The 12,560-nt window shown below is 56.3% G+C and overlaps 3 protein-coding genes across 3 annotated transcripts; 1 reads left to right on the top strand and 2 right to left on the bottom strand.

Annotated features, from left to right (window-relative positions):
• Positions 1-5,308: 5,308 nt before the first annotated feature.
• On the bottom strand, positions 5,309-7,810 carry KIN3 (G2-specific serine/threonine protein kinase; the record flags this gene model as incomplete). The annotated part of the gene is made up of 3 exons (XM_071057322.1): positions 5,309-7,191; positions 7,250-7,708; positions 7,771-7,810. 3 exons carry the CDS (start codon positions 7,808-7,810, stop codon positions 5,309-5,311), a joined length of 2,382 nt encoding a protein of 793 aa, XP_070913423.1.
• Positions 7,811-8,480: 670 nt separating this feature from the next.
• MFIFM68171_01899 (uncharacterized protein) lies at positions 8,481-10,591 on the top strand (the record flags this gene model as incomplete). Its single annotated transcript, XM_071057321.1, has 3 exons — positions 8,481-8,702; positions 8,757-8,805; positions 8,859-10,591. The coding sequence occupies 3 exons, from the start codon at positions 8,481-8,483 to the stop codon at positions 10,589-10,591; spliced, it is 2,004 nt and encodes a 667-aa protein (XP_070913422.1).
• A 280-nt stretch (positions 10,592-10,871) lies between these two features.
• ALO1 (D-arabinono-1,4-lactone oxidase) lies at positions 10,872-12,494 on the bottom strand (the record flags this gene model as incomplete). Its single annotated transcript, XM_071057320.1, has 1 exon — positions 10,872-12,494. One exon carries the CDS (start codon positions 12,492-12,494, stop codon positions 10,872-10,874), a length of 1,623 nt encoding a protein of 540 aa, XP_070913421.1.
• Between the last annotated feature and the right edge of the window lie 66 nt (positions 12,495-12,560).

Genomic DNA, 12,560 nt, shown 5'->3' with positions numbered 1-12,560 from the left:
ACAATGAGGCCCATTTCCCAGCTCCCTGGTGCTTCTCCCGAGCTATCGAAGCCGATGCTCCGAAGCACGGTCGAATACATGACACCCGGTCCTTTCGCGCCGTGTTCTATCCATTGGGGCGCTCCGGGCCGGACGAACGCCTTACGGTTCGCTAGTGATGCGTTCTACTAGGGACGCCAGTGCCACATTCAAATGGCCACCACCTCGGTTGGGAGATTTGGGGAAGGGCTAAAGAAGCTGGGGTCCGGGTCGGACTGCTTAGGAACACGCCATCGTCCGCATGACGCCGTATTTGTCAGTTGAGCTCTCGGAGCCTATGCAAGACTGGAGCGTCGGATTTGATCCAACGACTCAAGGCCCGAGTGTGTTGCCGCTTGGCAATTGGCGACCGGGAGCTGAAGGAGCTGCCACTGCGCTCTAAGAGGGAAAGCGAGTCCCGGTCGGGCGCAACTCTCAAACTGAGCATATATTAAGGCCTGTTATTATTGCATGGTCTCGTCGACATGGTTAATCTGGAGGCTTTCTCTCAGCGCCACGCAGCTTTCAATCAATTACGAAGGCGGAATGAGGAGGCTTGTCACAAGGGCTCCTTTGTAGGATTTTTGGGAGGCTGTAAGATGCATCTACCAACATGCGCCGTTTTGGCAATGCACATACGGTTTCCGAAACGCTTGACCCGGCTGGCAAGTCCGATTTGAATCGCCGGTCTACCGCTCGCATCGTTCATGATGGAAATATTGAGGATCTTCTAGCGGCTAGACGCTGGATACCTCTCGGGGCATCACATATCGCAAAACTGCCGAGCAAGCGGCGCTGCCGGGGAGTCCAAACTGTACCCAAATCGCCAACCGTGGCTGCGTCTAGGCCTGATGTGCCCGTCATATGACATTAGAGGCCGCGATTCGAGATTCTTCTAGATGTAGTTGCGTAAGCAGTTTGCTTCTGCTCGCAAACGGCTCAGACCAGTGGGCGCCTCCGCCATCTGCATGAGATGATACAAGTTTGCTAGCCTGCAGCTGTCACCTGCGGTTTCCTGCCTCGCTAGCGACACCGGGCATGTCATCTTGCCAGCATCGCCCCGCGGTTAAACACACCGGTCTCTCCCTTCAAGCGAGACCTGCAGAACCGTCAACCAATGTCTGCACTTTTGCACACATCTTCCTGCCTGGGCAAAGAAATCGCGGCACGCGACTGGAGCATTGGTTCGTATGCGTGTGTGTGTGTGCTCTCCACACCTCTTCTGCGTTTGCTTGGAAGACTAAGCCAGCGCTCATCGGCGTGTTGGGTTTGTTCAAGATTGAAACCCTATATTTTGACGGCTGGAGGTCACTTTCATCTGTCTCCATGCTTCCCAAGTCTCTGGGAAGGTTGGTGGGCCGGGTGCAAGACGCAGGTGGGAGGGAGGGGCGGAGTCGGTCCCAGATGTGGCAGTTGATGGCAGGCCCATCACACCAATCTCCCCACACCCTAGTCCTCAGGACGTCATCTGGAGGTTCCTGCGACCAGAGGTGATCGTCCCACCGCGAGGTAGCAGCCAAGGCTCGATGCTTACCACTACGTCGGCGATCATCGTCCCGGACGGAGCAGGACATGCCCGTCTTGTGAGCTGTCACACCAACAATGGCGAGCCAACACACTCCGGCGATCACCTCCCCTTGGGCATAGGTTGGTAGGAGTCCCGGATGCCGTTCTCCATGCCGCTGCCAAATCGGATGACCGACAGGCAGAGCGCAATGCATCTGCAACATCCAACTGAGGGGAGTCGTTTGCAAATAGTGAGCTAGCCGGACGGGAGCACCGCCCAATGTCGCAGTATTTCTTCTTTCGCCTTCTTTTTTTCACGGAACGCGGGCTCGCACACTCGCTGCAGCTCCACAGGCTGGCATATGTATAGATAAGTGTCCCAGCTCGCTAGCCATCAGAGGAGCAACAGGGGAAGTTGATGCGGCGCTACCCTACCGGGACAGAAGACACTTCCGGCCGGCGCCGGCATTTGCCTGCGTAACTGGGATTTGCCAGGAAAGCAGCCTGGCCCCCCATTCTTCCAAAGTCGAAGACTAGCCCCTGGGTCCCCTGGCCGTCCACGATGGAGCGCGAGACCCCGCCAATAAATCGCGTGAGAAAAAATGACTCCTAGGAAGGATTCAATTTGAGTGGAATGTATGCCAACTCGGCCCTCAATTGCAGGGCCCCCCAGCACTCGCGATGTGGCGGAAACCCCAACATGATCGGAGGAGATGGTGCTTGTTGAAGTCGTCCGGCCTGAAACGGTAATAAGCCTCATTGCTGGCTTTTGGCTTCTGGCTCGACGCTTATTGGTCTAAACCGGGCGCCGTTTCTCGACCGTTGTAGCAAATGTCTCACTTTATTTTGGCCTTCCCCATCCCCGCGGGCCACAACAGGCGACCTTAGGTCCGGACCACAACAAACCCCTGACAATGCAAATGTCCAGTTCCTCATCTTAATCCACTTGAACCCTCAACTTGGATTCGAAAAGGCGTGGAATGGGCGTTGTACTGACAAACCAAAACACGCTCCCTTACCGCTTTTTCTCTTGACAATTGAGAACTTGGCGTCCAAGCTGTCGACCAGCCCAGGGGCTTGTGGATAATTGTGGCTGGTCTGCTAACCCATACTGTGCATAGCGCTAACGAAAGGGAAAACACGCATCGTCCGATCCTCTGCAAGTCCCGCCTAACACGCTCCTCCCCGCGCCGATGGGTATGAGCAGGACCGGGCTGGCGTTCCGCGACCGCTCTTTGATCTTCTCGAGACAAGAATTCGCCTTGCTGTGGTGGTCCTGTAGATGTGCCTTGCGGAACACAAATATTGGATATTGAACCTAAGAACTCCGGCTCGGTGCGTGTCACCACAGAAATACCACCAATGATGCAGGTACTATACCCGTACGTACATGCGCGATGCCTCCATACTCTAGGGCTGACTGACTGCCTGCAGCGGACGGAGCGGGTCGGCCAGAAGGCAAGGCGAAGGCAAGAAAGAGCGCCTAGTGTAAATTCGACCTGATACTGACTTCCATTGACAAAACCCCGTTCCCGTGTGCTTGTGGCTTGCTGAAAGCCACCTCACTACTGCCGTACTGCAGATCCAACCTGCAGCTTCACCTGTCAAAACCCTGTTTTCCTTTTTGTCCGCCGTTCTGCGGTTGGCGGTCACAAGCGTTACTTGGGGCCCCCCACTTCACTCTGTGCTTCTCTTTGAGAAACCATCCCGGATACACGGGGGGGCAGATCACCACCTCGCGTGGGAAGCATCCTTTCCAACTGTCAACCTGTCAGCGCCCGTGGGGATAAAGTGTGTACGTACACTGTGTAGATCTCGTGGCCATCACCGTCGATGATGACATAGAGCATCACCCAAGACACAGAGCCAGCCCAGCCAGCCACGGAGAGCGGGGGTGTGGGTGGTGTCGGCAGCAGATCGTCCGTCCCATCGGACAGTTACTGGGGATGGCAAGGACCATGGCAGGGCAAGGGGCTGAACCTCCCTGGGCGGCTGGCGAGACACTTGGTCATGTCTTGGCCCACACTTCCCCGGTCTTGGCTCTGCTTACTCGCTAACTTGCTTCCGTGTTCCCCATACACACGACTGAAGTATTAGCATTGAACTCATTTGCAGGACGTGTGGCGTGTCGTACACCCATTCACGAACAGCACGGCTTCAGGGAGCTGTTGGATGTTTTATGCTGTTGGCAGATATTTTCCACTGCCGTGAAGATAAGTCTATAGACGCCTGGGATTGACTGTTGTCTGCATCGCCTGGGAATGAACAATCAGAGATACAGACCCAATTCCTTGGGCATGTCGCTGGGTTACTGCATTTCTAAACTGAAAGACTGTTACCACTGTACACGCCTGTGTGTGAAGTACCGAGAGCGCTGTAGTTGGCGCGTACCGCAGTTTTTCCAGATTTGTCAATGAATAGCGAGTTTGTTTCATCCTAACCCCGATTCTACACCGATAGCGCATGTTTCGGCAGTTGTGCAAAATTCCACCAAATCTCCCCATCCCACCACCTCCTAAAAGCATCCCCATGGATTTCAGCGTGAACACGCAAATCCAACCATCAGGTACAGAGGGAAGTCGACCACACCGTTACAGCAAAGTGGTAATGAATACCCTTGAAACGCAACCCCGCATTCAGCACCCGCCCAGTGGACATCTAGCCCAAGCCTCGACGTTTACAGAGCTGTCAGAAGAAGCCCAGACCCCTCCATGGCCTCGTATTGGAACCGAGGATATGCGCCGAACTTCACTTACGCTATCCCGGGGTAGTTTCACCGTAAAGGCCATCTGGACAGGAGCGTATAGGCAGGTCGTTGCTGACAGTGTACGGTACTGGGTAAATACCCAACTCCAACCTCCTATTATCAATCCCATCTCCTTACCCCTGGGCCCGCAGATAAGCAACAACACCACTAGCCACATACATTGGCTCTGTATTAAACCATGCGCAGAAGACAACATGACAATAATCCAGCAATACACCAACGACTAGACAGTGAAGTAAAGTAGTAGTAGTGGTAGTAATAGTAGTATCTTGGGAAAGCTCTAGACTATCCCCCATCCCAACGCCAAAACAACCAACCAACCGATTTGCTGATTCCGTTGCCGTTGTTGCTGTGAAAAATCCACAAGAGAGAGACAGAGAGAAAGAGTTTTTGAGGGAGTGGCGTACTCATGGGCTGTCAAATCCACTACACCCCCAAATCCTAACAAGCCCAAGGCATAATAAAAAAATAGTCAAGGATGTCCCATCCAGACCGAACAAATCCATCCATGAAAACGCCCTTTTTCCCCCCATGAAAATAAGTTGTTCCCCGCCCCCCCGTTTCGCGCCACGCCCTGTGCCTTCTTCCTTTCCGTAAGAGTGTCTTAACAAAAGAAAATAAGTAGTAGTTAAGCTCAACATCCTCCTCCCGCCGTCGACAAAAATATAAAGAATAAGGAGAGGACGGAGATATATAACAATGATCATGTCATTGCCAGGCGCCACCTCCTCGCCCTGGCAACACTCCTGACCCGACTCCCCCCCCCCCCCCCCCCAAGTCGAGTCTTAACCGACCCGCAAACAAACCAACAAACAAAAGAACCGACAGAAAAGGAGAATAAGCCAACAATGGTAACGAACGGCCCCAACACCAACACCGAATTGGGTATCATCTCTCAATCCCCACAGAAATCCAGAGCTCGATCCAGAAATCTGTAGTTCTTCCCCCAACCCCCCTTCCTTCCCCTCTTTCTTCCCTCACGATGCTCGGTTGCCTTTAGAAAAATAAAAATAAAAATCAAGCCCTAACAATCGGCTTCCGCCTGACCAAGAAAGGGCTCGGCATCTCGTCCCGCTCCGGATCCCACGTGGCCGCCGGCTCCGACGCCAACGCCGGCGGTCCGCGATTCGCCGCCGCCGCGTGCTCCCTAAACGCGCGCACGGGGCTGGTGACGGTCGCGTTGATGACCAGATTATGACTGCCGCTGCCGCTGCCGCTGCCGCTGCTGCTGGTCTCGCTGGCAAACACGGCGCTCAACGGCCTGCCGCCCGCCCTCGCCTGCTGCAGCTCCACCAGCGTCCGGCCGCGGATGTTGTTCTTGCCCGGCGCGGACACCTTGTTAAGGATCGGCGGTTGCTGGGCGGCTGCGACACCGTGCAGCGGCTGTTGCTGTTGCTGTTGCTGTGGTTCTTGTTGCTCGCTGCCGTTAAGCTTCTTCGTCATGGACGGTTTCCGGCTCAGCGGGGAGGATGGGTCGCTGCTGCTGCTACTGCTGTTGGTCTTGAGGTTGGCGGTCGAGGGGATCTTGCTGAGCCGGCGGCTGGGGCTGCTATTGCTGCTATTGCTATTGCTGTTGCTGTTGTTATTGCTCCGGTCTTGGAGCGCGCCGCTGCTCCCGATGGCACGGAGGGTATGTAGATCCGGGTTGGAGGTGGCCGCCGGAATCGTCTTGCCCTGTAACGCCATGGATTGCTTAGATTGCAGGCGGTGGTGGATGGGCATTGATTTTTGGGCGTGGAGTTGCGGCCTTCCCTTGGATGTGAAGGGGTTCTTGCTCGACTTGATCATCCGTGTTGGGGACGGGATGTTGATCTCGTCGTCGGACTCGTCATCGGAGCCGACTGGGCTGTGGGCGGTTTCCCACTGATCTGCGGCGGCCTGCTTGTTAGCGGCAAAGATGTTGCTTGGGTTCAAGACTGGAGCTTTGGTCGCAGCGTTGCGGCGAGGAGATAGTGACAGCGACGCAATGGTGATTGGTGACGGCGAGGCCATCTCGATGTCCATGGGTGTACCAGCGGGGGCCATGGCGAACATTGTCTGTGCCCGGGCGAAGGGAGTGCGGGTGCTCTTCTTGAGTGCATGCATCGACGTGTCAGGAGACTCCACAGAGAACTCGGAAAGATCTGTCGTCGAGGTAAACTCGCCATCGGCGCTTCCGCAACCGACCGAGGAGTGCGGGTAGTCGGACTTGGACAGCGACGAGGATAGTTCGTGCCGCTCTTCGTCCCGAATCGCCATCGCCTTTCTGTGGAGTTGCAGTTCTATTTCCACTCGGTTCTGTACCTCCTGCTCGAACTTCCTCTGGAGCTGCTCAATCTCCAGGCCAACCAACCGGTCGATCTCGAGCCGTGCCTTGACCTCCCATTCCCTCCGGAGAGACGCATCAATTTCCTGCCGCATAGATGCCTTGTCGTGGTCGAGTGATGCCAGCTTCTGGTCGAGCTCTCGGATCCGCCTGTTCAGGGCTTCCTCTTTGACCTTCAGCGTCTTGTTGAACTCGACAACCTCCTTCTCCTTCCGCATCAGTCGTACCACGGGCAGATTGAGAAGCGTCGCGGTATCCGGCCTCCTGTCGGGATTGACCCGCAGGCAGTCTTTGATGATGGCGAAAAGCTCCGATGAATAGACCGCCGGCAGCGGCGCAATCTTGCCCTCCTTGATCTTCTGAACCAGCTGAAAGTGAGTCTTGGCATTGAAAGGTGGCTCGCGTGTGCAAAGCTCGTAGATGATGCAGCCCAATGACCAGATGTCGGACTTGAGAGTGTACTTCTCTGCCGCACAGATTTCGGGCGACATGTAGAAAGGAGTGCCGACGTATGTCGATGCGAAGTCGTGCGACTGCATGACTTTGGAGAGGCCGAAATCGCCCAGCTTGACCGAGTTGTCCTCGCCGAGGAACACTGCAACGGTCAGTCTAGGTTACGCAAACGGATTGTAGACCATATGCGAGCTACCCACCATTTTCAGGCTTAAGGTCGCGATGCAAAATCGTCATTCCGCCAGTCGGGGCCTTCGGCCGCGCCGCCGCTCCTAATCCGAGCACTGTCTTGCCCACCTCGGGAGGATCGACACCGTAGTGGCAGCGATAGAGAGCAGTGACAAGCTGGGAGAAGATACTCCAGACGAAAGACTCCTCGGCATATTGGTTCTTCTGAGCCAAGTCCCGGATGACCCTGCCGAGGTCTCCGTTGCCACAGTATTCCATGTACAAGTGCAGGTCTTGGGTCGCTTTTAGATGCTCTCGGTGGTAGTAGCCGACAATGTTGGGGTGCCGCAGCGTCGACAGGATCTGGAACTCGGCATGCAGCTGCTCGCGCTCCTTCTGGGACATCTTGAGGTAGCTGATCTCCTTCCGGCAGAGGACCATGCCGTCTGCCTTCCGGCGCACCTTTCGGATGACGCCGAAGGAGCCATGGCCTGGAGAGACGGGCGATGTCAGCGACAGCCAAACGTGATTGCACATAGTCCAAGAAGCGTACCAATCTTTTCGAGCACCTCGTACTTGTCGCTTTCGGCCATGTTGTATGTGAATAGGGATTCCGGACAGCCACTGCGAAGTGTCAATTAGGGATCCTGTGCTCCATAAGCAAGAAAGCAGAAAAAGCGGTCAAGTATTATTCCTGTTATTGTTAGTATCTCTCCCGTGGCCAGACGGAGAATTTGATGCTGTTCGGATGCAACTGGTGAAAGAGCAGGTGTCGGTTGCAGATCTGCTGTGCACAGCTCCGTCGACAGAAGCAAAGTCAACAGACCCGTCGCTGCCTGGGCAACGGGTGCTCAATTTGGATTGGCGAGGTTGGGGCCCACAAAAAAAAGAACGGGGGATCGTTCCCGTTCCGCCTTCAGCTGGGAGACGGCGCCGAGAGTAGGTTCCGGGGCGGCAGAATATCTTACTCAGCAATTCTAGAATTTGTGTTGTTCCCGTCCCGTCACCCACCGATTGTGGGGAAGCGACATCACCATCGCCAGCTGCCAGATGTCAACTGCCGTTGGGCAATTGGCTCGTGCTTCCATTGTCTCTCCGATCTCTCCGCAACGCCACTGATTAGAATTGCCCCTTTCGTCTTTTATTAGATGGACCTGGTTCAACTGAGTGATGGTCTTTACGGATTGCGTATCGATATAAATCTGTTGTCCATTTTTATTTGAATCTTAGGTCATTAAATAGAGAAACGGGATAAACAAAACAATGGTACTCCGCAAATTCGAACTCGAAGCCAAGCTCAAAGACGACAACCAGCTCATTCGCAGTGGCGTTCTGCGGAACGACCATCCCCTCGAGTTGTCCCAGGAGTTCCACGACTTCTTGCTGGCCTGTCGCCGCGGCGATCTGAAGCGATGCCAGGAATTAATCTCGGCTGGTGTGAACATCAACGCCAAGGATCAATACGACTATACCCCGCTCATTGTTGTGAGTCTCCAGAAACCAGAGTTGAGCTTGAAGGCGGTTTGTTGACTCAAGCAGGCGAGCTTGTGTGGTCACTATGAGTTGGTAGAATTGCTCTTAGAATCAGGTATGCCCAGGGTTGCACAAGTGGCTTGAGCAGGGGTGCTAACGACCACTCAGGGGCTCTGGCCGACCCCGACTCTTTTGAGCGGGAACGAGCCGTCTACAATGCGCTCAACAACAAGATCAGGAATCTGCTCTTGTCTTACGATTATACCAAGACAGCAGACCCTTTGCAGCCGTGGTCCTCCCATATTACGTCACTGCTGGTCCGCGAAACCCCCGTGACGTCCGACATTACGCTCTCGGCCGCGACAGAAGAGTTTCGCCTGCACAAGTTCCTCCTCTCAGCCAGGTCACCATACTTCATGCGCAAGTTTGCCGATGCGCCCGAGACTGTATTGTACAAGTTGTCTCACGCAATCCCTGTCGAGGCTTTCCGCGTCGTCCTACGCTATCTCTACCTAGGCGACCTCCCCCGCGACTTTGTTGGTCCTCGAAGTTCAGTGACCGAAGAGGAAGTGTTCAAGGGCATCGACAAGCTATGCAAGCAGCTCGAGATTGAGAAGCTCTGGGAGGCCGTGCTGTCCATTAACGACCGCCGGTTAGCAAGGCAGCGCCAGCAAGACGAAGTTCAGCGCGCCCAAGCACAAGTGGAAGCTTTCTTCCACAACACGGTTCTCAAGCACAAGATTGTTATCGACACAAGTAAAGCAGGCGACGTGAAGTGGCCGCACCACAACGCCATCTTTGCCAATTGCATATTGCGAGCAGACGAGCCATCTGAAGACGACGACGACGACTCCGTCGACAGCGCCCCAGAAACCGTTCGCAACGGAACCAGCATCCCAGTCGGCCCAGCAGAAATAATTTCTTCGTCAAATGGGAATAACAACAATGCCGCCACCAGCCCGCCAAGCCGGCGTCCGCGTCGCTCTGTCCTCTTCCCGGTGCACAAACCCTTCCTGATCCGCAGCCCCTACTTCGAAACCATGTTCTCCTCCGACTTCCTCGAGGCCCACGACGCCGAGCACCTGCACATCATCAAGGTCGACTGCACCCCGCAGGTCCTCGAAATCATCCTCCGCTTCCTCTACACGGAGAAGGCCGACTGCCCGCTCGAGCACGCCCTCGACCTCCTCTACGCCTCCGACATGCTCCTCCTCGAGAAGCTCAAGACCAAAGCCGCCGTCACCATCTCGACGCTTGGCAGCGGCACTTCCAACGTCCTGGTAGACCGCACTCACAACAGCTTCAAAGACCCCGCCAACCCCAACCAAGCGGCGCCGCCGAGAGAAGAAGGGGGGGAGGCGGTGGCCGTAGAGATGGAGCCCATCAACGTCTACGACGTGATCCACGCGGCCTGGGATCTCAAGATACAGCGCCTCGAGGAGTTTGCCGCGCGCTACCTGGCCAGCAGGCTGGAGGATTACATTGACGACGACGAGTTCGCCGAGCTGATCCGGGAGAGCGCGGCGCGGCTGAAGGAGAGACAGGAGACAGACACGATCGAGTTGCTCGACGATATACGATACTACCTATCTGAGCGCTTCCGGCTGCGGTTCGAGGGGGAGGGGTTGGAGGAGATGCTAGACGAGGGAGTGGGTGGGGAGTTTAATGGGGATGGCTTCGTTGTTGGTGGGGAGGAAACAAATAACGAGGACAAGGGGGTCGTGCAGGGTGATGAAGAGAAGGATGTAAAAGAAGGCGGTGGTGAACAGGGAGGTGTGCGTGGTGTGAGGACACTAACTGGAGAGCTCGTCGAGGATGAGTTTGCGTCGGATGCGGTCAACTACCAGATCTTGCTGGGCAAGATTGACAAGATGCTAGAGCGTCTAAACCTTGAAGCATGAGAGGACGGATGGTGAGAACTTGCATAGTAGACGAGATTGGACGCTTCTCGCGTCTAGCATTGGATATAGTTACGTACATGATGACCTAGAAATATGACTGCTGATGAACGACATGATGTGCCCTAAGCTATACGACAACTTAGTGACAAGATAATACCCAATTAAACCCCTCGCAGAGCCTGACATCCATATTCCCTAAAAAGTCGATTGCATGCATAGTTACAAATGATGATAGCTACCGTCCCACACGCCAACTTCCGTGCTAACTCTCCAAAATACCCTAGTTCTGCCTCCCAAACACAGTAAACCCACCACCTCTCGCCCGCTCATGCACGAACCCAGCTTCCTCAAGCGGGAGCCGCTTCGCCTCAGTCTCGGATTCGCCAAGGATATACCTCCTATGCCACGGGCCAACAAACATGCCCTCCGGGTCCGCTTCCTCCCTCACCTTGCAAAACTGCGCCCAATCATTCCCATACCACTTGGCAAACTCGTTCGGCGTGACGGTAAACGTCTTTGCCCAGTGGGGCTTGCCGCCCAGGTCCCTCATGAGCCACTCAAAAGCCTTGTAGTACCGCTCGGTCGCCTCGTAGGTTGGATCCTTGTAATATGGCCTGTACATGGTAGCATTGAGGTACAGCGCTGGGCCATTGTCAGGCGTGATGTCCAGGTACGGGCGGTTCCCTTCCGCCGCGCTTGATTTGACCGTCGTGTCGCTGACGCGCACCTCGAGGGGACTGTGAACCCACAGCCCCTCGGCGCTGAACGGGATGCGATGGTCGACATACCCCGGGTCGCCGGGCTGCAGCCGGTTCAACCAGGCTCCGAGACGTCGCAACGCCTCCGGCCCTTTGTGAAGCGGAATCGCCCACTCGTTGACATGCTGGCTGTAGAGGCAGTTCATCAGGAACGCCTTATGGCTCGGCTGGACGCCGCTGACGCGGGTACTCTCCCCGTTCCCGAAGCCATACTGCAGTCCAAAAACAAACCACTCAATCCAAGGCGTAATCCTGGGAAACCACCTCGCCACGGCAAGTAGGTTGTGGTAAAGCAAATACCCCAGCCGGCTATCCTGGAAGCTCGTCGGCGGCTCGTAATGCTCCACCTCCTTACCCGCCACATCCGCCTTCCACACCACCGCCCTACGCATATAAGGAAACCACCACACCCTCACAAACTCGGCCTGCCTCCACAGCTCCCCCTCCCACGTAGCAAACAGCCTCGCGTCGCTATCGATCGTCTGGCTCCACGCCAGCGAGAAGGCCGGCACCGCCCGAAACGTCACCTCGCTAATCACGCCGACCGCGCCCAGCGACAGCAGCGCCGCCCGGAACAACTCGGGCCTCTCGCGCGGCGAGCAGTCCCTCGTGCGGCCGTCGGCCATGGTCACCTTGAGCGCCAGGACGCTCTCGCTCACCAGGCCGTGCTGGAGGCTGCTGCCGTGGGTGCCGGTGCTGATGGCGCCGGCGATGCTCTGCTCGTTGATGCTGCCCAGGCTGGGCATGGCCAGGCCGAGCCCGTCGAGCGCCTCGCTCAGCTGGTGGAGGCGGATGCCCGCCTGCAGGACGCACACGCCCGTGGCGCGGTCGGCCGCCAGCACGCGGTCGAAGCGGTCCAGGTTGAGCATCCACGACGACGTGCACGTCAGGTCCGAGGGGGAGTGGCCCGAGCCCACCGTCACGAGGCGCCGGCGGCAGAGGCGCGCCAGCGAGACGGCCTTCTCGATCTCGGCGAGCGACTCCGGCTGGATGAGGAGCTCCGGGAGGCACGAGAAGGTGCGCGCCCAGGTGCGGTGGGTGTAGGCGGTGCGGGCGCGGAAGGGCGTGGGGTCCGGGGAGGTGAGGATGATGTTGCGGATTTCCGGGGGGAGGGTGGATAATTCTGAGGGTGGTTGGGTTGCCATGTTTACGATCTTATTGGGGTGGTAGAGGGTGAGGTGTGAGGTGAAGTCGAGAGAGAACGGAACGTC

Source organism: Madurella fahalii, assembly GCF_045866475.1.
Source record: "Madurella fahalii IFM 68171 DNA, scaffold_1, whole genome shotgun sequence".
In the NCBI taxonomy this organism is placed as follows: domain Eukaryota; kingdom Fungi; phylum Ascomycota; class Sordariomycetes; order Sordariales; genus Madurella; species Madurella fahalii.
The sequence above is the reverse complement of the archived record's forward strand: the minus strand, read 5'-3'. Positions and strand labels throughout refer to the sequence as shown.